This window comes from Pinus tabuliformis, chromosome 1_1 (assembly GCF_031772625.1).
Source record: "Pinus tabuliformis cultivar Carrire ecotype Pingquan chromosome 1_1, CPIR1, whole genome shotgun sequence".
In the NCBI taxonomy this organism is placed as follows: Eukaryota; Viridiplantae; Streptophyta; class Pinopsida; order Pinales; family Pinaceae; genus Pinus; species Pinus tabuliformis.
In genome coordinates this window covers 333,833,987-333,859,874 of record NC_142297.1, presented here as the reverse complement: position 1 = coordinate 333,859,874, position 25,888 = coordinate 333,833,987, and the positions used below count along the sequence as shown (strand labels likewise).

Here is a 25,888-nt window from a genome sequence, read left to right as displayed (position 1 = left end):
AGTGCACTCTCCAGATGGGCGGAAATGATGTTTACCTGAAAAGTCAGAGGGGAGATCACGAGAGGATTGAGTATGCATTGCTCTGGGATCGAAGGGAGAGGAGAAAGACGGCGGTGTGAAGGAGAAAGGAGAATCGAGGGATGAGAGACCGATGAAGTGATTGCTGATATGACAAATTCCAGAGGGGCTGTTCTGATGTGCTGTCTGACAGTTTGATTTCTTATGGTATCGCCCTTTCATATATTCTTTCATTCTCACGGACCTGTCCTTGCTACCTATTGACTGCCTTACTTGCTAAGGAGTCCGCCTCTGCGTTATTTTCTCTTAGCACGTGCCTAAAGGTTACTTCACCCATATTTCTGATGTTATCTGTAATCCTCATCCTTATGTTGTTGAGGCCTGCTTTGCTGAATTCTTTGTCTGTGCTCATGGCTGAGATGATGATGGCCGAGTCCCCAATAATGATGGCGTTCCTTAATCCCAATCTGGATAGAATTGCGGTGCCTAGAAGTAAGCTGTAGGCTTCGGCTGCGTTATTCGAGGCCTTTCCAAGTCCCCATTCATAGCTGCAGATGGAATTCCCCTTATGGTCTTTAATTATGCCTCCTGCTCCTGCTTCTCCGGGATTGTTCTTTGATGCGCCATCAAAGAAAAGCAGGGGGCGATTTTGATTGGAAATCCATTGACTTATCTCTTCTTTAGTTCCCCTGAGTTTCCAGTTGGAATGCTTCTGATGTGCTTTGCTCTGGGGGGGAGGACTCTGAGAGTGGCTGATGTTGAATTTACTGTACCAATCCCTTTCTTCTTGTGCCCAGCTCGTCTGATCTGGGGGAGCTATGAAGTTTGCGCTGACAGCTTCAGAAATGTTAGCAATTGTTTTTGCTATGACATTGTCTAATTTAGGCGTTTTGTTGTTAAAAACGTGATTGTTCCTGGCTAGCCAGAGGTTCCAGCAAAGGGTAGCAGGAATGCACTTCCACACCCTGATTAGATTATTCTTGCCTTTTCTAGAATGAGGGAAATCTTTCTTCCAGTTCTTCTGTAGATTGTGCATCTGTTCGTGGGTTCCTCGAATCTCCAAGGGGCTTGTTAACTGTTTCCAACAACTTTTAGCGAAGGGGCAAAGTAGGAAGGAGTGCTGAATAGACTCCTCCTCTGCTCGGCAGAAACAGCAGATCGATGGGCCTTGAATTCCTCTCTTTCTCAGATTCTCAGCTGTAAGAATTTTCCCTTTTAAGAGGGTCCAATTGAAGTGTTTTACCTTTGGAAGGCATTCTGACTTCCAGGCAGCTGTGTGAAGGTTCCAATTTGCTGCAGGAGTTGTATTTTGTAAAGATTTATATCCTTCTTTTACTGAGAAGGACCCTCCACCAGTGTCCCAGATGTATCTGTCCTCGTTCTCCTTGTTGGTTGGTGCTGATCCAGATAGTGAAAGCTTCAGTGTGAGCCATAGTTCTTTGAGGTCCAGAGGGAGATGCAGATCTTTCCAAGCCAGCCATCTATTTTGGTTCCACAGAGATATATCGTACAGGGTGATTATCTTTCGTTCCTCCATCCAATCTTGCAGGGGCCTGAGCTCTTGAAGAAGGTTTCTTGGGTTGGAGTTCATTATTCTATCAGACCATATCTTGGTGTTCTTTCCGTTGCCTGGGAGTTTGGAGACATTTTCTCTGAAGTGTGCCAAAACTTTCTTGATGAGACGCCACATCGGAGTGCAAGGCCTGTCTGCTATTGGTTCATTGAGGATGTTGGAATTTGGACCTCTGAGATATTTTCTTTTTATTGTCTCCACCCACCACGAGCCATTTCCTGTGAGAATCCTCCAGATCAGTTTGAGCCCCAGCGCCTGGTTGGAAAGGCTTGGTATTTTTATGGAGAGACCTCCTTTTTCATAAGGAAGAGTGACTTGGTCCCAGTTGACGAGGCTGAATTTCTTTGTGTCCTGTTTACCTCCCTGCCAGAGAAAACTTCTCATCATGAGTTCCATGTGTTTGTGGATACTAGCAGGAGCCATAATTACCGCATATTGGTAAATTGGGAGGCCTGAGAGGACAGCCTTTATAAGGATGGTTCTGCCCGCTAGGTTTAGCCAGGAGGCGCCCCAGCTCTGGAGAAGGCCTCTCATCTTTTCAATATGGTTTGTCCAGACCTCTGCTTTGATGTGTTCCTTTGCCAGAGGCAGACCCAAGTAAGAAAATGAGCTCCAGTTTTTTTGTAGTGGAATGTCCAGAATTTGGGCTATTCTTTGCTGTGTCTGATAGGGCACATTCCAAGTATACAGTTTACATTTCTTGTTGTTCAGTTTGCCTCCGGAAGCTTGGAGGAATGCGTCCAAAACTCTTTTGAACCTCCTAGCCATCAAACTGGAGGCTCCCCCAATTAATAAAGTGTCATCTGCGAATAACGAATGATTTATCTCCTTTATTCCTCTTTCAATGCGTATGCCTGTGATTTCTTTTTTGTTGCGAAGATTTTCTAGATGAACACTGAGAGTCTCCGCCATGATAATGTAAAGGAAAGGGGAGAGGGGGCAGCCTTGCCTTAGCCCCCTGGAACTTCTGAAGGATTTGCTGGGCCGACCATTGATCAGCGGGGCAGTCCAAGGATTGGAGATACACCCGCTGATGATGCTAACAAAGTTGGAGGAGAAACCGAATTTTTTTAGGACTGCACTTAAGAAGGAGTGGTCCACTCGGTCAAATGCGTTGGCCATGTCCAGTTTGATGATCATTCCACGTTCTCCTCTGTTGTGGCTGCTATGGATGGCTTCCTGGATTAAAATAACATTGTCTGTGATCTGCCTCTTTGGGACAAAGCCGCCCTGATTCTCTGAAATTAGAAGAGGAAGGAATTTCTTTAACCTGTTGGCAATTATTTTTGTTATGATCTTGTATGAGACATTGCAGAGCGAAATGGGCCGGAACCTATCAAAAGATTTGGGGTTTGCTTCCTTGGGAATCAAAGCTATGTGTGAAGACTTTGTGTTGTCCCCCAACTTGTGATTTCTAAATGCATTTTTTACCATTCTCACAAAATCCTTCTTTATAGTTTCCCAATGCTGCCTGTAGAATGCAACTGTAAATCCGTCCGGCCCCGGAGCCTTGTCTTGCTGCATGCTGAAGGTGGCTTCTTTGATTTCTTCTGCTGTAGGATCTTGCTCCAACTTGTTATTGTGATCCTCTGTTATTTTGCTCTCTATTACACTTAGAAATGCATCGCTGTCATATTGTTGGGGATCTGCCGAAAGAAGTGCCTTGAAGTGATTAAATGCTGCGTTTTTTATGTCTTCTTGTTCCTTCAGCTCTCTCCCATCCACTTCGATTTTGTCTATCTGATTGCTGGCTCTTCTGATTTTGACATTATTGTGAAAGAAAGAAGTGTTTTTGTCCCCAGCTTTCAACCATAAGCAGCGAGATTTCATTCTTTGCTCCTCTTCCTCCACTCGGTTTTGCCGATATAGCTCTTTGTACATATTTTTTTCCTTCTCTAAGTCCTCTGCTGTGTATTGCGTCTGTTCTTTTTCTTTGTGCCAGCTTTCCATCTCTGTTAACAGCTCTGTTTTCTTTTTCCTTTTAGAGGTTGCCTTATCCCTCGCCCATTGCTTTATAGCTGTCCTAAGTTGTTTTAGCTTTGTTTCCCATACAAAATGTGGCGAGCCTAATACTTCATTTGCCCACTGTTTTCGTACAAGGGTGCGAAAATCTTCATGGGAGTCCCAGGCTTTGTTATATTTGAAAGGAAGAGGAGTCAGGACCTAAGTTTATTCCTTTGTCCAAGGTGAGGACCACGGCCTTATGGTCCGATGTTGTGCCGTGAATTATATGACTCCTGATTGCTTGGAAATTACCTGCTACACCTTCCTGAATTAGGAACCTGTCCAGCCTCTCGTTTATATTGTGTGATCCTGTTCTCTTATTGGTCCATGTGTATTTGCCATTTGACAGAGGGGTGTCGATCAGATTGAAGAGCTGAATGATGGCTTCTAACTTGTCTCTCGATGGATCTGCATGGAAGTTCCCACCATATTTTTCTTCCACCTACCTAATTAGATTCAAATCTCCCCCAAGAATTATCCAGCTGCTGTGGATAGTGGTGAGATCCGCTTCTATAGAGTTCCAACAGCTGGCTTTGTCTCTGTAATGGTTAGGTGCATATATATTATAAATATTATAAACTTCTTGGGTGCTTTTGTTCTTTAGATCTGTTCTGATCCACTAGTTGCATAGCTGTGAGTTGATGATTTCCCACTTATTTTTGTTCCATAATGTTCCTATACCTCCTGAAGCCCCATCTGAACCTTTTGATATGCCTGTGTAGTTTTTGAATCTTTGGGTTTGAAGTAGAAAGTCCTGCTCGGTGGTTTTGGTCTCCTGGATTAGGAGAATGTCTGGTTGTTCCTGATTTATAAGGTCCTTGATTGCTTTCAGCTTTAAGGAAGAGCCGATCCCCCTACAGTTCCAAGAGACCAAGTTCATTATTTACCAGTTGTGGGGTGGGATCCTGATTTCTCCTTGGCCTTTTCGCCACTTCCTTTTAGCTTGCCTAGGAATGAATCCATGGGTTGTTGAGTACTGGTTGCCATCTCCTTAGCTGCTGTTTCGTCCCTTAGCTCTTTATTCGTTTTTCGACCAACTTTTCTCGGGGGATCGGATGGCTGGTTGGCTTCTTTTGCTTTGTTTCTAGTGAGGATTCTTTCGATGGTAGGAGGGGGGGAGGGAGGAGGGTTGGAGCACGGAGAGGCTGGGCGTGGGGATTGAGGAGGGGAGGGCGGAACTTCAGCTGTTAGGGATTCGAAGGGGTTGGAGGAGGAGGGGAAAGCTGAGGGGGGAGGGGGAGGAGGGGGAGGTTGACTTGTTGCCGGAGGGGCTGTGGAGCTAGTGCCCAGGTTAGAGGAGGACTTTTTCCTTTTAACTTGTTCCCATGGTCCTTCAGCATTTTCCTCATTTTGTTCTACTTCATTTACTTTTAACTTGCTACATCTATTGGAAAAATGACCGTACTCGTGACATACCTTGCATTTGAAGGGCAGCTGTTCGTAATCCAGCTGCTGAATGTGCATCCATTGATCCACCTTTAACTTAATGGCTTCTGGCAGTCCTTTCCCAAGATCAACTTCAACGCAGATCCTTGCGCATGCATGCATATTCTCCCTTGGTTCCGATCTGTCTATATATTTTCCAACTGCATTGCCGATCGCTTTGACCGATTCATCCCCCCAGCAGTGCAGGGGCAAATGGGGGAGGCGCACCCAAACAGGGACCGCGTTGGGAATGTCCATTTCCGGATCGAAGTCCGGGGTCCATCTGTTCAGATAGAGACCTCTTGTGTCCATGAAGTAAGGTCCATTGCGGAAGATGAGGTGCTTGTCTTCTTTAGTCTCGAACAGGAAGGTGTAGTATCCTCGCCCGCAGAATCTGATGGCGATCTTTCCTTGGATCATTGTGCTCCAGTTGCGCTCCACCCATTTTTGGACAGTTCTTGGAGATGGCCAGAGTCCAGTGAACTGTCCAACAAGACCTCTTTCTGATAAAGCTATTGCCGATTTCCTTGGGAGGGATGGAGGTAGGTTCACCTCAGGGATCTCATCCATCTTTTTATGAACTTTGATAATGAGGGGCGAGGTCTGGCATCTGATGGCTCTGACAGAAGAGAGGCAAAGATTTCCTCTGGGTTCTCTGAAGCTGGAGGAGGGGAAGCGGATCCTGCCATTGCAGGCCCGCTGAGAACGGCAGGAGGGACAAACCGTCAAGCGGCCGGTTCCCCGAAGGTGGGGTCCGCGCTAAACGACGAGAACAAGGGTGCAGCAGAGGCCCGACCAGGCAGAGCCTGGGGGCGAGGGCAGAGGCACGGGGTTCGATCGGTCAAAGCTCCATCGCAGCGTCGCAGTCGCAGCGCCATCTTCTCCCAAATTTTTTAACTTAAAGCTTGAAGTTATTATAATAAACATTTATTTATAAAAAATATTTATTATGGTTTTATAGAATTTTAACCTCAATAGAAAGAATAACAATATATTTTTATCGTGTAAATTAAATTAAATTAATTTTAAATTATAATTATGTACATATATAAAATTAATATGATATTGTACAAAGAGGTTGGATTCATAATTGAGAATGTTTAATTTTTATGAAAGTTTTTTTAAAGTCACATGACACTTTGTAGTGGTTGAACACGTGGTTTTACCTAGAAAGACTATATGGTTTCGTGACCCACGCATATATAAGTGGATCAAAGCTCACCCTCATGTCCTCCTTTAAATTAGGTCAATTGAGTTTATCTTGAGTGTTTGGGAGGAATGATTGAGAACCTCTTAATCCAAGTGCAATTCTCCGCAAGTAACAAAATAAACTTTGATGTAATGACTTTGAGGGTAATTGTTAAAAATAAATAAGAGATCTTCCCCACCCAGTTTTAATTCCCAATAAGTGACATAATAAGCTTTGATGTATTAGCTCCAAACCTAATTGTTGAAAATTAAAATAAACAAAAAAAATCTTCCCACTCAAATTCAATTCCTTATCAATAACATAATAAACTTTAATATATTATATAAACTTTTAATGTAATAATGGAAAATAAATAATTCCTCGAAAACTAAAACATATATATTTCTTCTATGTAAAAAAAATCAATAATTAAAAAAAAACCAAACACCACCGGCGGTATACTTAGTTAGTAGTGTTAACACCCAGGTTGTTCCCTATGACTCCCAAGGGAATACGGCCGGGGTAACCACTAACCAATCTTTGGATCACAGTCTCTAGCCAAACTGTAATCAGAGAGGGCTCTCTCTTTATGATTTGTCTCTGTTATGATGGTGTTTTAGGCTAGCTATTATGCTCAGGTTTTGGTTTATGTTTTGGTTGAAGGATTTCTTTCAGGGCTTAAGATGTAGTGTTTAGAGAGTAGTATATCATTGGGCAATGGAGTCTGGAGTTGTGAAATGCTTTGAAATGCAGGATTGGTGGTGTTCAAACTGCAGGGCCAATTGTGTATCTCAGACAAACAAATTTAACTTGAATGGTGAGGCATGCCAGTCAACAGAGAGCAATTAAGAATTCTCTATTAAGCTGGTGAGGTGAAAGTGAAACACGTTGCACAGGAGCAAACTTGAATTCCTGAGACAAAGGTCACTGTGAAAGGTGTATTCTGAAAGTGCAGCAATTAAGAATTACACTTATCAAGATTACAGCTGAAGAAAACATTCATTAACAACACAGATTGAACTCAGGGTATTTCTTGAATAAATCCTGAAAGTTATTCTTTTTCCTTGTTGCTAAATATTCAAAAATTAGAAACATATATGGATTTTAACAAATCAAAGATACATAACAGAGAGAGTTACAGAGACTTATTGTATTGTGTAATACACAGGAATCCAGCAGTTTTCAACAGACACCAGAACGCATTCAACACTTCAGAAATCCGAGAAATTCCATCACTTTCTTTATTAAACTTCTGAAAGGATTACAGCATAAGAACTTCTTCAGGAGAAATCAACAACAACCCTTTCAAACTCATGCGAAGGGGACTTTATAGGAATGTTTATACAAAATATCTCAGGCATTGAGTCATCTGAGAGAGAAATATCTTCATTACTTCGTACAGAAAGTAGAAAAGAAGTTATTACAGCTTTGAATGCAGCATAGCTGCTCTTTAAGTCTGTCAGAGGATAATTTGACCTTTGGAGGTCATTGAGTCGGTTGAACCGCTTTGCTTTAATGCTGGAAAATGTGTCTTTACTTTTTGCTGCGCTGTATCTTCTCGGCTCTGCCAGCTGTGGTTTCCTACTTTTGCTCTGTTGGCCGAGATTTTTGCTGAGTTGGCTCAGCCTTAATCTTTAATGCATGCTGATTTTGTTAAACTGTGCTTTGCATATCAATTCATATTTTCAAAAACAAAATTTGGTGAATGGCTCACTGTCTATAAAATTTTCTGTATTGCATCTGTCCACCATTCTGGTGTAGGGAGTTGATGCTTGAGAATTGCATCCATAGTCCCCTCTGCCTCTGTATACTTGTAAAAATTGGGAGCCACATCAAACAGGTGATTGATCTCATTCATTATAAAAAATAGACTTTCTACCTTGTTGTAGATAGTCTGTCCTGTAGCTGGCCCTGTTTCTTCTGAGCTGCTGGGCTTCGCATTGATTTCGCTGGTGGCAAATGCATTCACTCTTTTGGCATACTGCTCATGAATGAGCAGTCTCCCTGCGTTGTTCAGTAAGCTAGGGAGTCCTTTGTTTTGCAGCACCAGGAATTTATCCATAAACCTTTTTACCTCGGTCTGCATGTCCTGGGTTCTTCTCTCCAATGTCTGCACCAAATTTCTCAATGTGAGAACCCTTTTGATCAACTGAATGGTCTCAGTTCTATTGGCAATTCCCATGTTTGCCAGCTGAGTACTTGTTCTATTATTCAGCACATTGATCATCCTGGTGGCAACTTCAGGCATGTTGCCTAGAGCAGCCCTTGACTTGTGAATTTCAGCTTGTGCTTTTGGGATGAGCTCTAGCTGCTCATGGATTGTCTCTATATACTGCCACTGGTCAGTAATAGACTGGCCAATGTTGGCCCATAGCATTGCCTTAAGCCCAGCTATAACTTTATCTAATTTGAGCTCATTTTCTAGCTCTTTTATCCTGTCTTTGAGGGCTTTCACCTCCCTGCCCTTCTCTGCCACAGCTTGCTTGGATTTATCATATCTGTCATTCACCTTGGCCAATTTATCCCTGGTCTCATTCAGCTCTGCCATTTGAGCTTCCAGGGCTTGAATCTCATTTTTTAGCTTTTGCATGTCCAAGCTAGGGGCCTGCTCTGTTGGTGGAGGTGCTGAAGTAGATGGTGCAGCTTGATCAGTCTGTTGAGGGGGAGGAACAGTGGTTGGGGCAGCTTCCTCAAGGTTTATAATTTGAGGAGGAGGCTGAGAGGTCTGCCCTTCTTCTCTCTGTTTCAGAGATGCTTGTAATGCTGCCTGTGCAGCCTCTGATTCTCCCAGCTGTTCTTGTGTTTGGAGGAGCTGCTTGTAGAGAGATATGAGCAGATCTGTGGCATCTTTATCATGCCTTTGTTGGGCCACTTCATCTGTCTGAGGGTGAATTGTGGCTGGGAGCTTGATCTTTCTCCTTAGAGCTGCCATATCTGCATCCCTTAGCTTCAATATCTCTTGTATGCCCTTGATATCTTTGGGATCATGCCCAATCTCTATGATGATATCTTCTAGGGCCCTGATCCTGTTGTCCTTTGCTTGAGAGGAGGCCCTCTCCAACTCAAGATGAGAAGCTGTATTATTTAGGCTATTCGCTAGCCTGTAGTTGTCCAAGGTCTTGTCTGCCAATGAAGCATAGACCATCTCACCTGTTTGTTTGTGTAGTTCAATCTTATCCATTGGGTGGATGTCCTTGGCCATGATTTCAAGATTAGTCCTCAAGTAATCTGAAGAGGACTGTGGCTGCAGAGTGGTTGGCGTGAAGTGGCTCATGATCATCTTGCCTTCACTTACATCAAAGGCAGACATTAGACGCTGCTGGTTGGAGGGAGCCATTTTCAATAAATGGTTGTACAGTTGTATCTTAATGGGGTCACTTCTCCTCTTTATGTCTATGAACTGCTGCTTAATGCTTAGTTCACCCTCTCTTTGCTGGCCGGAGGAGCTGACTTCCCCTCCCATTGTTCTCTCTTGTTCCTACTGGAAGGAACTTGCAGATGCCTCCATACTGGGCATGCCCATACCCAAAGATTGCCCTATAGGCATCTCTTCCTCAGAAAATGGATTTATTCTCTGTCTCTTCTCCCCATGGCTTGCTGATGTGGTCAAGGGAGTCTCTCTATCCCTTTTTCTGCTCACATCCTCCCTTTGTGGAGTTTGGAGGACTGAGGTTTCATTGGCAGCTTCTTGCCTAGGAGTCACTCTACTTTGAGCCTGCTGGTCGCTGAGATTTTGGGCCTCAACTGCCCTTTCTTGCTGTGTGGGCTGCTCCTTTTCCTGCTGCCCTTCTCTTTGCTGTGTACCCTGTTGTTGTTGTTGTTCTGCCTGCTGCTGTTGCTGTACCTCCTCCTGAGGTGGCTGTTCTGATTCCATTTCTTTCTCCTTCCCTTTGGCAGAGGCTTGCTCAGTAGCTCCGGCCACTTGCTGATTGGCTGTGGAGGAAGATGCAGCTGTTCCCCCTTGGATGTTTGGAAGAGTGAATACCTGTGCAGAAAGCTCCAAGTCAGCCATCTTTAGAAGATTTCTACGTGCTCTTTCATTCAGCTCTTCTTGTGTAATAGCTTCTTCTAGGGTTCCTCTCCTCCATTTAATTTGGTTTGCATGTTGTTCAATGTGAGGAATCTTGAGATGATCATAGCGAGATAGCTTATATTTAAGCCTCCTCAAAGAGATGAAGTGGTTGGGGTCATAAGGCTTCCAGAGGAAACTGGTCTTCAAACCAAGGCCTTGTAACATTCTATCTGCCTCTATCCAGCCTTCCTCCCTTATGTTATAGACCAGGTGGCCAAGTTGGTTCCTGACTTTTAACTGTGCCTTCTTGCCCTTTCCTGAAAAGTGAAGCACATCAACATTGCCAAACTGCCTGAAGTATTCTAGGGCAAAGAGCCTCATGGGCACATATCTGGGTAGTCTGTATGGGGGTAACTCACAGCCATAAATTCTAATGACTGTGTGATGCTGGTAAAAATACCAATCCCCGATGCTGTATGCTTTTGACAAGTGAAGGAGTCTTTGCATCTCATCGGTCAATCTTGGAGGAGGTGAGCCCAGCAGCAGAGTCATGGCTGGATGGATGAAGAGATCTATGAACTCACAGTAGGTGTATGGAGAATAGAAACTGCAGTGGAAAGCAGAGGTCCAATACACTATTGATCTGAGGTTGCCCTGTGCATCCTCTCTTTTCATAGGAAAAGAGAATTTCTCATGTTGATAGTATAAGATTAAGTGGAAAATGTAGGAGGTGTATTTGAACACCCTTTCCCTTGACAGGTTCAGCAACTGCTCATGCATTTTCTCTGAAATGTAAGTGGCATAGTCATAGCAGACTGGATTTTTGCCAGGAGAGAACATGAGCATCAACAGCAGCACAGTTTCATCTATATACTCAATTGAGTCATACCCCAGAATGGGACTGATCATATCTACAAGGTCCCTGCCCAATTGGTTGAGATAGACATGACAAATGGGAGGGTATATCACAGTATCAGAATTAACAAACAGCTGGTTGAGTTTGGTAATTTGGGCATCTGTCATTCTGGCTCCCTGCCTTATCAAATCCACCACGGATAGAGGAACCAATTTCTTGTTTGTATTGAATTGCAACATCTCTTTGATGGCCTCAGGGGTAATGTAGAACAGAACTGTGCCTGAAGGGTCGAGCACAGCCCTCTGGGTGGCATCATACTTATCAGCACATAAGTGAATCAGGTCAGGAAATTGATTCACCTGAGGGAGCTTGAAAATTGGGAGCCACTGGTGGGTCCATGATTTCTTGCAGGATTTATTGACGGAGATGCTATGCAGAGCAACCCAAAAAGTTTTCTTTGAGGAAGGAATGTGAATTGTATGGCCCAGAGTGAGTGGGAGAGTTGCAGCAATTGAAATACTGCTTGAAGTGTAAATGAGACCAATGAGAGGTCTAAGTCTGTCTTTTTCAGCAGGTGAATACAGTTTGAGTGAGTACTTTCACGTTTGCGTGAACAGAGTACCGTTTTTAGTGAAAATGCGGGTAAACAAGGCTCGGCTATTGTTTTTCGAGCTCACAGTGGTAAATGGGGGCTAGGCACCAGAATTTCACCGGTGAATTTTGAGAGTTTTATGTCGCTTAAGCTCTTTCGATGGAATTCACAGGCAGAGTACGCACATGAAGGATTTTAATGGAGAATACCTGGTAAAGAGCGAGCAATGGTCACGGATGACTGTGGAAATGGCGCGCTGGACGTCTCCGAGTTGGTTTCAGCAAAGGTGCGCGGTTGGACGTGGAAATTGCATGCAGGAGCAACAATCGTTTTTTGTAGAAAAGTACAAAAAACGCGAAATTTTGGCTATAATATTGATTTTTGGAAATTTGGCGCGTTTTTATGATGACGTCAGCATGACGTCATAGGTGGGGTCAGGGTCGGATGATGTCAGCATGACGTCATCAGGTGACGTGGCGAGCTAGGATTGGTCCACAGGGATGATGCGGTGGCAGACACGTCGGCGAACTGGCGGACAAAGATGCTGACGCGACGGTAGGGTGGCAATGACGTGGGTCTGACGTTTGTCGGGCGGATTGTCCAAAACCATACGCGGTCAGCGGTTTCATATCGCACCGCTATAGGTACGGAGGCGGAATGTGTCAGGCGTACCTCCGATGCATTGTGGGGGAGGCGCGTGGCGGGCGCCTGACGTCACCTTCTGACAGATATCGGAAGGTATCTGTCGGACGTCGGGGCCCGTCCGATATGGATAAGGACCATTGGATTTGGAGCGCTTGATCGGACGGCTATCGGGTTAATGAGATGATCGGTGGATATGACAAGGGGGCAGTATTATTTTATAATTATTTTCGGGATCAGCGCTAGGCGGAAAACATTAGGATAGGGTATTTCCAAATGTTTTTTCAATGTATTTCGGAAATGTACAACATGGGCGGAACTTTGGTTTAAGCGGCAAACGGTGGGTTATTGGGTTATTTCACCATTTCGAAAGGGTTTATGGGTAGGAGGGGGGGGTTTTATAAGGTTTTTCAATGCACAAGAATGCGGCCCCGATACTTAGGATAGGCGAATAAAATGGGTGTTTGGGTTATTTTGCAAATGCAGCGGGTATAGGTAAAACAAGGTCATTTATGAGATCTTCTTAGGCAAATGAAGCTTTGTAGGGGCCAAATGAACTCAGAAGAGGGGGGGGGTTAAAATTAGGTTCATCAAAGTGACCAGATGCCATTTGATCCCTGATAGAGAACTTATTGGCTATAATGCCAAGGGGAGGGATATTTATACCAAATTTGGGGTTTATACACCATGGTGTAAATACTAGTAGGGAAAAGGTAATATAGGGGATTTACATAGTAAAGTTAGAGTTAATATGGGGGGGAAGATGTGAATGAAGGGGGAAAATCACTAAGTTTATTTGAAACTTACTTAGTTTAGGGAGTAGATCAAAATGAAAAGAGTTTAGACAAGAAATGTGGCTTCTAAAAGGATTAAGAACCACCATGAAACCATAATCTCTTCCATGAATCTCAGCTGATGAGGGAGTGTTAGTAATGAAATGGAGAGGGGAGGAAGGGAGGTTAGACATGCTTCCTTCTTGCTGCAACTTGATGAAGAATGACACCTTCTCAATTCATTGATTTTGCTTTGGTAGACAAAGTTAGCACACATGCAACTGATAAGAAATGGCCCTTCTGCAACCCCAACTGCCTACCCATCTATTTGCCTAGCATTTTCTATTTCTTCTTAGAGGGTGCACTTGGACTTGCAGACCCTTACTTGCCTTTTCTTTTCTTTGGCTTTTCTTTTGTTTTTCTATCTACTTCTACCCTTATTTCTTCCAAGGTCCCAGATTAAGCTGTTGGGAGCCTTTTTTCTCTACCTAAACTACTTGTCTGCCAAGATTAAACAGTTTGGACAGACTCCTTTCTCTATTCTACAACTGAAAATTTAAAACATGACATGGTCCAGATTAGACTGTTGGACCATCCATCAAAATTTGAGTCCATACCAAGCTTATAAGCACAGCTTGTATTCTTATGGAAATATGTGATCTTTGCATTATCAAAGCAGAGCATATTTGGACCCTTTCATAGCCAATCATGAAATATGAAACCTATTGGTATAGGTAGCTAACAAGTAGTCAGTAATAAATAAGACGAAGCAGCTAGAATACTTATAAAATCTCCCCTATCAAAAGCCATACTATCATATTTACTTGCTTGTGCTTACCTTCCCTCTTTGAATATGCCTATTATAAACATTTTGTTTAAGTATATAAAAATGCACATGCATGGAAAATAATGTGGTTGTGCAACCATTTGAGTATCTTTATCAGTGGGATAGATGGGTGACACTTCATCAGTGGGGTAAGGTGAGCGAGCAAGTGGATAGTTGTGAGTTGTTTATATATATATATTAATGAATATTATATTTTTAATAATAATTTAATAAGATATAAGTTTAAAAAATTATTTAAATTAGTTACTATTATTATAGTTATTGTTGATGAATGTTTGATTAATTTTTTATAAATAAATATTTTATAAATTATTATAATTAAGTTGTTAATTTTGAATTTCATATTAATAAATTTTAATAATATTGTTATTTTTAATTAGTATTATTAATATTTTTTTAAATATAATATTATTTAAAATATATTTTTGAGATTGTTTTTTAGGTTTAATTACTGCAGTTCATCTTCAAAACAAAGATGATTCATCTTTGTCTTAAGATGAATTACAATAGTTGGTTCAAAACATTGGCCTAAAAAATTATAATGTGGTTAATTGGGAAAAATAATCTCAAACAAGATGGATCACAAAAGCTTGAAACCAAAGATTAAAACATATATATATATATATTTTATATCATAAATTTTAATTTTTTATTAAATATATAAAAAATATAAATCTTATAAGGAAATTTTATTAAATTTGATTTTAGATAATCTCCTAACCAATTTGTATTTATAATTATTTAATTCTCATTACTAAACCATAATTTTTTTTTTCCCATTCAAATTTTATTTGAGCAATAGAAAAATGGATCATTTAGTCTACATTTTTTTTTTTTGGTAAAACTCTCAATTTTGAAGATCAAATTATATGGAATCATGAATATCTACTTATCTTAAAATTGTACCATAATGGGGAGGCAAGAGTGGGTGAGAGGCTTCATGATGATAGAGGAAACATATTAGCTCACTTTGCATGGAGTCTAGGCAATGTTCCTAACAATTTAGCAGAAGTGTATGCATTATGCTAGGGTCTTTCTATAACATTAGAAGAAGGCCTGAAATCATTAGTTGTGTTCGACGACTCAATGTTCATCATCAGAGCTATAATTGGGAATACTACTATTGGTGATATAAAACCAAATTCCCTCTTATCAAGAATCAAACCTCTAGTAAGCAAATTTGATCATACTAGTTTTTCCCACATCAAGCAAAGCACATAGCACAATGCTAACGTCAACCACTAGTTGAAGGTGGCTTCAACGTTACAATGAGGGGTTTTAATGGTAACAAGGGTTATAAGATCTTTTCCGATCCCCTAATGAATCCATCCATTGGCCCCTCTCTCTTCGCATGTGCCAATAGGTGAACAAGCCAAGGTGCTTGTTGGGTATTTCAAGATCTAGATAAGGAAACATGTATGGCTATCATCGTTTGTTCACCTTAGCTTGGTTTGCACAAGTGTAATCTAAGTAACACTTTAAGCTTTTGCAACATAATTTAGAGAATGGTCTTATTTAGAATGATTTGGTTTTGCTTGGAAAATGAGTCTCTCAAGGTTTCATTGAGGGTTTCTCCTTTATTTTCTCTAAGCTCGGTGTTCCTCACAAAAGGGAAAAAATATCCATTTTCATGTGACTTTCAAGGTTTAGGATCTACCTTTGGGTTTTCTTTGTAGAATATCTATTTAGTTTGGATACCCATGCAAATTCTTTGGATCTTTCTTACTAAGTATCCTTTAGATTCTTGGCTTCTGCTAGTTATCCAACTAAACAGTGCTCTAGTTCTTATCTACACATGCATCTCTATTAGCACTCTATAGTTTCTAAGGTGAATAAGGTTTAGTTTCAACCCAAGACTAGTATGGTCTAACCTCTATAATCGTTTTCTCTTCAAGTTTGTTTTTGCTGAATTTTCTTTCTTTGGTAGGATAACCATGGATAAACCTAAATCCAAGGAGTCGTGGAATTTTTTCTGTAGATAAGACGAGGCCATTGAAGCTAACAATACAACACTATCATCAACATCATCTAATTTGGTGGAGATGGAGTAGATAAATGCAACACATAATGCCACTACATGACCTCCTTCATGCTTAGACCCAATGCATAAATAATATTGAAGCTAAGTGCAGTCATCTCATCCCTCTTCTTCTAGCTTAGTGGATGGACTCCTTATCTCTTGGCTCAAATGATGTAGAGACTAGTCATTTGGATCATGCAGACTATGTCGAAGAGGACTTGGTACATCAATCAAAAGACCCAATAGAGATAGAAGACCAAGAACCTCCTTACCCAATAAGATAAGAAGTGCAGAATATTGCTCATATCTATATATATATATATATATATATAATTCTGTTTGTATTTTGGGAAATTGCTAACATGCAAAAAAAATTTCTTAAACACTAGCATAATTAGAATATTAGAAAATGTATGAGCGAACTCAAATATTTGTATTTCTCTTAACTCTTGAATAGTGATATGTATTGCTACTAATTTTCTCACAACCATTTTGATTGAGAAAAATAAAAATAAATTGTATCATAATAAGAAACTAAAAATACACATTTTAAAAATACTTATACTATTTAACACAACTTCATATACATAAAAAAATATTAATCCTCCATAATCCCAAACCTCGTTTATTAACATTTTAATAATCTTTTCACTCATAACTTAATGACTCCCCAACACACCAACACAAGGATACACTTATACTTTAATAGCTCCATAAACATACACTTCTACATTCTGTATACATGCACACTAATAATAACCTACACCATATTAAAAAGATAGATAGTCTTCCCATTAAACCTACTAGAATGAAAATGGCATGTACATATAATAAATTTTCTCCACATTTCCATCTCTAATAATAACTAATTTGTCCACTTGCTTCAATTAAGAAAACCAAAACTATGCCATAAGGGGAAGCCAACCCTTATCGTTGTAAATATTAAATGGAAGAATCTTCTCACCATAGAGCTCCAATGGTGGAGAGAGGGCGGCTGGATTGAAAAAAAAAAGGTTGTCCTGATAAAGTACACACAAAGACAATGACCTCTAAACTGCGGTTTGTTAATTTCAATTTTTCTTCCGGGGTTCTTCCATGGAACCCTTTTAAACAAATGAAACATATATTATACCTCATGATAGGAATGTGATAGGCTTGTTGTCTACATCATTCTTCCAAATGGCCACTTTCTTCATTTCCTTTAATTGGTCTGCATTAAATGATGTAAAGAATACAACATCATTAGTCTAATTTGTGCTTAAAAAGGCAGAGAGGGCCCTCAGTATGACTTTAAAAATGGAAAACCTTATTTTCAAATGCATGTGTATGGTACCGGAGTGGATTGGGAGGAAGAGACCTTGAAACTAAGAGGTCAAAGTAAAGGAGCTTTCAGAGAGAATATGGGTGAATTTCAGTTGAGAATATATATTTTTATGGAATAGTATGTATAATTGTTTATTTAAATCTTAAATATGGGTGAATTTCAGTTGAGAATATATATTTTTATGGAATAGTATGTATAATTGTTTATTTAAATCTTAAATTTATATTAAAAATTATTGGTTGTATATTATAAAATATGTTTAATATCATGTAAAATGGTTTGTGATATAGTGTTGGGTTTATATTTTATTTTTAAGTAAAAGTTGTAAGTTTAAAATTTTAAGAGTATAAAAATATTCAATTAGGTTAAAGGTTGGTATATTTTAAGTTGAGTGCGATTCTACATAATTTTGATGGCTTAGATGTCTGTGATTGTGTATGACTTTAATGACTTAAATTTTCATTGGTGGTGATTTCTTAATAAAAACTATTATTACAATTAACAATCAACAATATTAATATATATTTAACAAAATTTTAATAAAATTATCAAATTTTTGTAAAACATTTTAGTTATTTATTTCATTCAATTATATATATATATATATATATATATATATATATATATATATAAGTTTTCTTAATCTCTTTTTATAGAATTAAATATTTTTTATGATGAATCATATATAACAAGGTCTTTATCCATTTATATCTCCTATCAAAGACTTTAACAAAAATGTCTCGATAAGAAAACCTTTCATTTGACATATGATTTCATAGTGACTAATGAGATAAATTAAAAGAAAGGATGATATCATAATTTGAGGATTGTGCATCATTAAGCTTTCAAATATGTCAATGATTTGAATATAATGAAACTCCAATTTTTAAGAATCTATAACCAATTTATTTCTTTTCTAGTAAATAATGGTGAAAATAAATATGATTAGGAGTAGTTATAATGTATTTAATTTCCTTAAAAATAAGTTTTAATATGAAATTTATAAAGTATTGATTTTCCTTATCTAATTCATAATTATTATGAAATCCTTAAAAAATTATAATTTTTGAATTTTAATTATTAATATAATTTATTATTATTATTATTTTTGTAAGCTTGGCAGTACTTCCTTTTTCTATTAATTATATATAGGCAGGTAACAAAAAATATGTCTGGTGGCCTCAACCTGCCCGAGGGAAACCAGGTCTGTTGGCCACCGATCAACATCATATGTCGTCCAAAATTTAAACAATTTGAGAATATCCATCCATGCTAAATATACTATTAATCTATTTTATGCTTAATCCTTCAACTTTTAAAGTAAATGCTATCCGACATAAAACCAAAAAATTGCTTTCTGCTACTCTACATCAGTCATCAAATGACTCAATAGGGGTCGTGTTCTTTACACTCAACCCGGGCACTTCATTCTGCAACAAGGTTTGAATTTGTTTTTCAATTTGACCAAAACAGAGATTTTGATGATATTGTTGTACCTGCACCGCCTGAATCTCCTTTTGGATGTCCTTTAGGCTTGGCTCCTCTTAACGAGCTTGCATTAGTTCTTCTTGGTCCCTGTGTGTTGTCATGGCCCTGGCCAGTAGGTTCTTCATGACCCAATATTGCTAGATTGTCTATCTAAACAGTGTTTTCCGGCCTCTGGTGTGCCTCGGATCTATGAGCAGGGGATCTCATTCCTCCATTGGAAGCGCTTCTCTTGTAACCTTCACGTTTAGCTCTGCCTCCCATCTTTAAATTATGGATTTAAATTTAGCTGGAGTTCCTCCATGGTATGCATGCATTAGGTTCTACATGCTTTCCTCTCTAGTTTTCCTACCCCTTTTTTGCTGGATCTTGCTTGTCGAAGCCACTGATGCCTTCATTTTCTTTTCTGTCTGTTTTCTGGCTCGACGACCCCCTTTTCTTCCCTTTCTCACTTCTACCTTCACCATTTTATTTTCCTTTTGAAATTCTTCCAACACCCACCCCTCTCTCGTTCTTTCCTGCTCTTACTATCGAAGCGTCAAAGTCAGAGTGGCAGAAGAGTTAAATAAACATGTAAGGGTAGCATAAGTACAAGCATTATAACCAATCCATATTTCATTCATGGCCTTCAGCCTTTCCATGTAAATCACCTTTACAGAATAACGAATTCGAATTTGTAGGAGATGACCCGAGTACCCCCAATCCCTTCCCATCTTTCCTTCATCCTCACTATGCGCAACAGTAAGAGATTCTCTTCCCTCCACCGCTTGATTGCCCCCTTGGAGTCGGCCAACTGGGTTCTAGGCTGAGGTTCAACTACACCCGGGGTTGCTGACAAGCAAGGTTTGGGGTGACCAAAACAAGAAATGCAAGAGTTTGGCTCGGTTCTAGATGAAATTGCAAGCCCATTGGAGTCGTGATGCTCTGACTCCTCCCTCCTACCCCTAGGGATTTTGACACTACCCTACAATTTGAATTGAACTAGAATAACAGAGAGAGATGTTAAGAGCATACCCAAAGCTCCCCCCCCCATTCGGAATTACGGCCTCTACCCAACCATACCGACATTTCCACCAGATTTTATTTTCCATGGCAGTATTAGTAGCCGCACTAAGGTTCTAGTCCCCCACCTCCCTATGGATGCCTCGCAGCTTGTCCGGATTACCTGGGAGCCATGCTGAGACCAATTGGTCGAGCTTACCACAATTAAGGTTCCCCAACACCCCTTTCCTACCCCCTTGGGTTTGTATGTCTCCCACTAACTAGAGTAACCGGACTGAGCATATCTTCCACTTCCCATATCCCCCTCGCACCCCTCATTGGTTCTGGAGACTACCAGACCACCGCAGGCTCTCAGGGGAGCCTTAACCCTTTCTAAATCCCAATATGTGAGTTTTCACAGTGGCCATTGCCAATTTCATTCCCCATGATCTAAGAGTCCCTCCTAACCCTCCATGGATCCCCTCTTTCCCTCACAGGCTTCTGTAAATTGTAGCAAATAAAAAACCATACATTAACAGCAGAAGACTGAACCAAAATTCTTGCAGTCTTCCATATATTGCAACAAATAGAAAGCCAGACATCAACAATAGAAGACTGAACCATAATTCTCTCAAAACATTCGAAACCACCACCATTCGATGCCAGAACAAACTCCATTCTTGCAGCATTGATTCCATATCTAGACTTAGGTAGGCTTGAATTACATACTAGTCTCCTTCCAAGTCATTGAAGGCGAATTCTAGGTGTAGACGACAGTCCCTTCTCCCGCAGGCCTGGTTATCCTCTTGGCTTCCAGTCTCATCGCCTGCTGTCTATTTCCTCATCCATCTTGCATGCATGCACTAACTGCCCTCATCACCTTTCTACCTTGAAAACTTACCAACCTAACCTTTTCTCTTTCCCGAGGCTGCCTCCACTTGCTTATCTCTCCCAGTACCTCTTGTCGCACTCGTGTGGGGTCCTTGGGTGGGACGCCCACGTACTTTGCCCATTTGTCCTTCTCCCATGTCAACAATCCACTTCCGAATCCCCTCTCCCATCACACCCCGATCAGGGTCCTTGTCTTCCTTCCCTATCCTTTTCCAGAATCTCCCTTAGAACATTCATTCCTTTTATCTGGTTTGTCTTGTTCCTGGGGATGTCCATGTTGTTTCCCGGATTACCACACCCCCAATTTGCTAGGAAATCAGTTATCGCATTCCTTGAACAACGAATGTGTTCCAAAATAAGGTATGCTATCACTTTCACTAGGATTCCTATTTCTTGGACTAATATTGATGTTCTCCGGCTCTTGGTTATTTTTTCCCAATGGATATCCTGTTGGAGTTTTTTCATAGTGTTTATCACTAATGTGGAATCTCCTTCCAACACCAACTTCTGAAATATTTCTCTTCTTGAAATTTCCAATCCTCGTTTGAGTGCATTGAATTCTGCCTCATTGTTGCTCGCGATTCCATAGTCCATTGGAAACAATTAGTTTGTTTGGCCTTGGTGGTCTTTGAATATTCCACCAAATCCATCTTCACTAGGGTTTCCTTTGGCATCTCTGTCAAAGTTTAGTTTTATGAAGTCCTCTGGAGGTTAAGTGAAGTATGATAAGGATTGAGGTGGGGGAGGTTTTAGCTTCCATGAGCTTGGAATCAACATTTGCAGGGTCAGGTTGAGCTCTGCTAAGATTCGACTCTCCTAGGGTGTTGCTTCTCAGTGCTCTAGATACCATTTCTCTGCCAAAATAGTTTCATGAATATTTTGTTTGATAATCTTCCACACTCCCATTATCATCTTTGAAAACCCTTCGATTTGTTTTTTTCCACACCTCCCAAAGGAGAAATCCTAAAGAGATGTTCCAGGTTCAATTGAGGATGGGACTCTTATAGATTTTCGTCCTCCAATTTTCCATTGTTATTTTTGTGCTTGAGTAATCTCTATCTGAATGACCAAAGAAAATTATGTGATTCTACCATAGGACGTTGCTATAGGTGTAGGAGTTCAGTGTATGTTCCATTATTTCCATTTGGGCTTCACATATACAACAAACAGAAGGTCCCTGAGCCCCTATTTTCTGAAGTTGGTCCCATGTGAGAGCTCAGCCATGGAGGACCACCTAGGGGAAAAAAGCTACCTTCGTCCATCACTGATCCTTCCATATTCGTCCCCATATGGGTAAACCTTGATGTTGCTAGCATTCTGCTTTCAGGTAGTAGCCCTCTTGTATTGTAAACATACCCTTAATTCTGTATCCCCACCTTATGATATTTGTTCTTTTTGTTATAATTATTCTTATGGAATTGACCTCTTTGTCATATGCTATCCACTGGGGAGAATCCAGTGCTTCTGGTCTCAAACCTCGTTTATTAACATTTTAATAATCTTTTCACTCATAACTTAACCACTCCCAACACACCAACACAAGGATACACTTATACTTTAATAGCTCCATAAACTTTACACTTCTACATTCTGTATACATGCACACTAATAATAACCTACACCATATTAAAAAGATAAATAGTCTTCCCATTAAACCTACTAGAATGAAAATGGCATGTACATACATTAATATTTACATTACAAATAAATTTTCTCCACATTTCCATCTCTAATAACTAATTTGTCCACTTGCTTCAATTAAGAAAACGAAAACTATGCCATAAGGGAAAGCCAACCCTTATCGTTGTAAATATTACAATGGAAGAATTTTCTCACCATAGAGCTTCAATGGTGGAGAGAGGGCGGCTGAATTAAAAAAAAAAGTTGTCTTGCTAAAGTACACACAAAGACAATGACTTCTAAAATGCGGTTTGTTAATTTCAATTTTTCTCCGGGGTTCTTCCATGCTTGCATGGAACATGGAACCCTTTTTAAACAAATGAAACATATATTATACCTCATGATAGGAATGTGATAGGCTTGTTGTCTACATCATTCTTCCAAATGGCCACTTTCTTCAAAGATCATTTCCTTTAATTGGTCTGCATTAAATGATGTAAAGAATACAACATCATTAGTCTAATTTGTGCTTAAAAAGGCAGAGAGGGCCCTCAATATGACTTTAAAAATGGAAAACCTTATTTTCAAATGCATGTGTATGGTAGCGGAGTGGATTGGGAGGGAGAGACCTTGAAACTAAGAGGTCAAAGTAAAGGAGCTTCCAGAGAGAATATGGGTGAATTTTCAGTTGAGAATATATATTTTATGGAATAGTATGTATAATTGTTTATTTAAATCTTAAATTTATATTAATTATTGGTTATATATTATAAAATATGTTTAACAATTTATATCATGTAAAATAGTTTGTGATATAGTGTTAGGTTTATATTTTATTTTTAAGTAAAAGTTGTAAGTTTAAAATTTTAAGAGTATAAAAATATTCAATCAGGTTAAAGGTTGGTATATTTTAAGTTGAGTGCAATTCCACATAATTCCACATAATTTTGATGGCTTAGATGTGTGTGATTGTGTATGATTTTAATGACTTAAATCTTTATTGGTGGTGATTTCTTAATAAAAACTATTATTACATTTAACAATCAACAATATTAATATATATTTAATAAAATTTTAATAAAATTATCAAATTTTGTAAAACACTTTAGTTATTTATTTCATTCAATATATATATATATATATATATATATATATATATATATATATATAAAAGTAAGTTTTCTTAATTTCTTTTTATAGAATTAAATATTTTTTATGATGAATCATATATAACAAGGTCTTTATCCATTTATATCTCCTATCAAAGACTTTAACAAAAATGTCTCGATAAGAAAACCTTTCATTTGACATATGATTTCATAGTGACTAATGAGATAAATTAAAAGAAAGGATGATATCATAATTTGAGGATTGTGCATCATTAAGCTTTCAAATATGTCAATGATTGGAATATAATGAAACTCCAATTTTTAAGAATCTATAACCAATTTATCTCTTTTCTAGTAAATAATGGTGAAAATAAATATGATTAGGAGTAGTTATAATGTATTTAATTTCCTTAAAAATAAGTTTTAATATGAAATTTATAAAGTATTGATTTTTCTTATCTAATTCATAATTATTATGAAATCTTTAAAAAATTATAATTTTTGAATTTTAATTATTAATATAATTTATTATTATTATTATTATTGTAAGCTTGGCAGTACTTCCTTTTTCTATTAATTATATATAGGTAGGTAACAAAAAAATATGTTTGGTGGCCTCAACCTGCTTGAGGGAAACTAGGTCTGTTGGCCACCGATCAGCATCATATGTCGTCCAAAATTTAAACAATTTGAGAATATCCATCCATGCTAAATATACTATTGTATCTATTGTATGCTTAATCCTTCAACTTTTAAAGTAAATGCTATCCGAAATAAAACAAAAAAATTGCTTTCTGCTACTCTACGTCAGTCATCAAATGACTCAATAGGGGTCGGGTCCTTTGCACTCAACCCAGGCACTTCATTTTGCAACAAGGTTTGAATTTGTTTTTCAATTCGACCAAAACAGAGATTTTGATGATATTGTTGTACCTGCACCACCTGAATCTCCTTTTGGATGTCCTTTAGGCTTGGCTCCTCTTAACGAGCTTGCATTGGTTCTTCTAGGTCCCTGTGTGTTGTCATGGCCCTGGCCAGTAGGTTCTTCATGACCCAATACTGCTAGATTGTCTGTCTAAATAGTGTTTTTCGGCCTCTGGTGTGCCCCAGATCTATGAGCAGGGGATCTCATTCCTCCATTGGAAGCGCTTCTCTCGCAACCTTCACGTTTAGCTCTGCCTCCCATCTTGAAATTATGGATTTAACTTTAGCTGGAGTTCCTCCATGGTATGCATGCATTAGGTTCTACATGCTTTCCTCTCCAGTTTTCCTACCCCTTTTTTGCTGGATATTTCTTGTCGAAGCCATTGACACCTTCATTTTCTTTTCTGTCTGTTTTTTGGCTCGACGACCCCCTTTTCTTCCCTTCCTCACTTCTAGCTTCACCATTTTATTTTCCTTCTGAAATTCTTCCAACACCCACCCCTCTCTCGTTCTTTCTTGCTCTTGTTATCGGAGCGTCGGAGTCAGAGTGGCAAAAGCGTTAAATAAACATGTAAGGGTAGCATAAGTACAAGAATTATAACCAATCCATATTTCATTTGTGGCCTTCAGCCTTTCCATGTAAATCACCTTTACATAATAACGAATTCGAATTTGTAGGAGATGACCTGGGTACCCCCAGTCCCTTCCCATATTTCCTTCATCCTCACTATGCGCAACAGTAAGAGATTCTCTTCCCTCCACCGCTTGATTGCCCCCTTGGATTCGGCCAACTGGGTTCTAGGCTGAGGTTCAACAACACCCGGGGTTGCTGACAAGCAAGGTTTGGGGTGACCAAAACAAGAAATGCAGGAGTTTGGCTCGGTTCTAGATGAAATTGCAAGCCCACTAGAGTCGTGATGCTCCGACTCCTCCCTCCTACCGCTAGGGATTTTGGCACTACCCTACAATTCGGATTGAACTAGAATAACAGAGAGAGATGTTAAGAGCATACCCAAAGCTCCTCCCCCCCGTTCGGAATTATGGCCTCTACCCAGCCATATTGCCATTTCCACCAGATTTTATTTTCCATGGCAGCATTAGCAGCCGCACTGAGGTTCTAGTCCCCCACCTCACTATGGATGCCTCACAGCTTGTCCGGATTACCTGGGAGCCATGCTGAGACCAATTGGTCGAGCTTACCACAATTAAGGTTCCCCAACACCCCTTTCCTACCCCCTTGGGTTTGCATGTCTCCCACTAACTAGAGTAACCAAACTGAGCATATCTTCCACTTCCCATATCCCCCTCGCACCCCTTACTGGTTCTGGAGACTACCAGACCACCGTAGGCTCTCAGGGGAGCCTTAACCCCTTCTAAATCCCAATATGTGAGCTTTCACAGTGGCCATTGCCAATTTCATTCCCCATGATCTAAGATTCCCTCCTAACCCTCCATGGATCCCCTCTTTCCCTCACAGGCTTCTGTAAATTGTAGCAAATAAAAAACCATACATTAACAGCAGAAGACTAAACCAAAATTCTTGCAGTCTTCCATATATTGCAGCAAATAGAAAACCAGACATCAACAGTAGAAGACTGAACCA

The 25,888-nt window shown here is 39.6% G+C and overlaps 1 protein-coding gene across 1 annotated transcript; it reads right to left on the bottom strand.

Moving 5' to 3' along the window:
• Nucleotides 1-271: 271 nt before the first annotated feature.
• LOC149212922 (uncharacterized) lies at nt 272-5,278 on the bottom strand. Its single transcript, XM_089388871.1, has 2 exons — nt 5,012-5,278; nt 272-3,676 (listed from the first exon to the last, which is right to left on the bottom strand). Exons 1-2 carry the CDS (start codon nt 5,276-5,278, stop codon nt 272-274), a joined length of 3,672 nt encoding a protein of 1,223 aa, XP_089244997.1.
• Nucleotides 5,279-25,888: the final 20,610 nt, after the last annotated feature.

Excerpts from the sequence above, each read along its gene's own strand:
- LOC149212922 (XM_089388871.1), bottom strand. The coding sequence starts at position 5,278 with ATGGACATTCCCAACGCGGTCCCTGTTTGGGTGCGCCTCCCCCATTTG. Across the intron at positions 3,677-5,011 it reads AGCTGCCCTTCAAATGCAAG|TGGGCAAATGAAGTATTAGG; the intron begins GTATGTCACGAG and ends GTACGAAAACAG.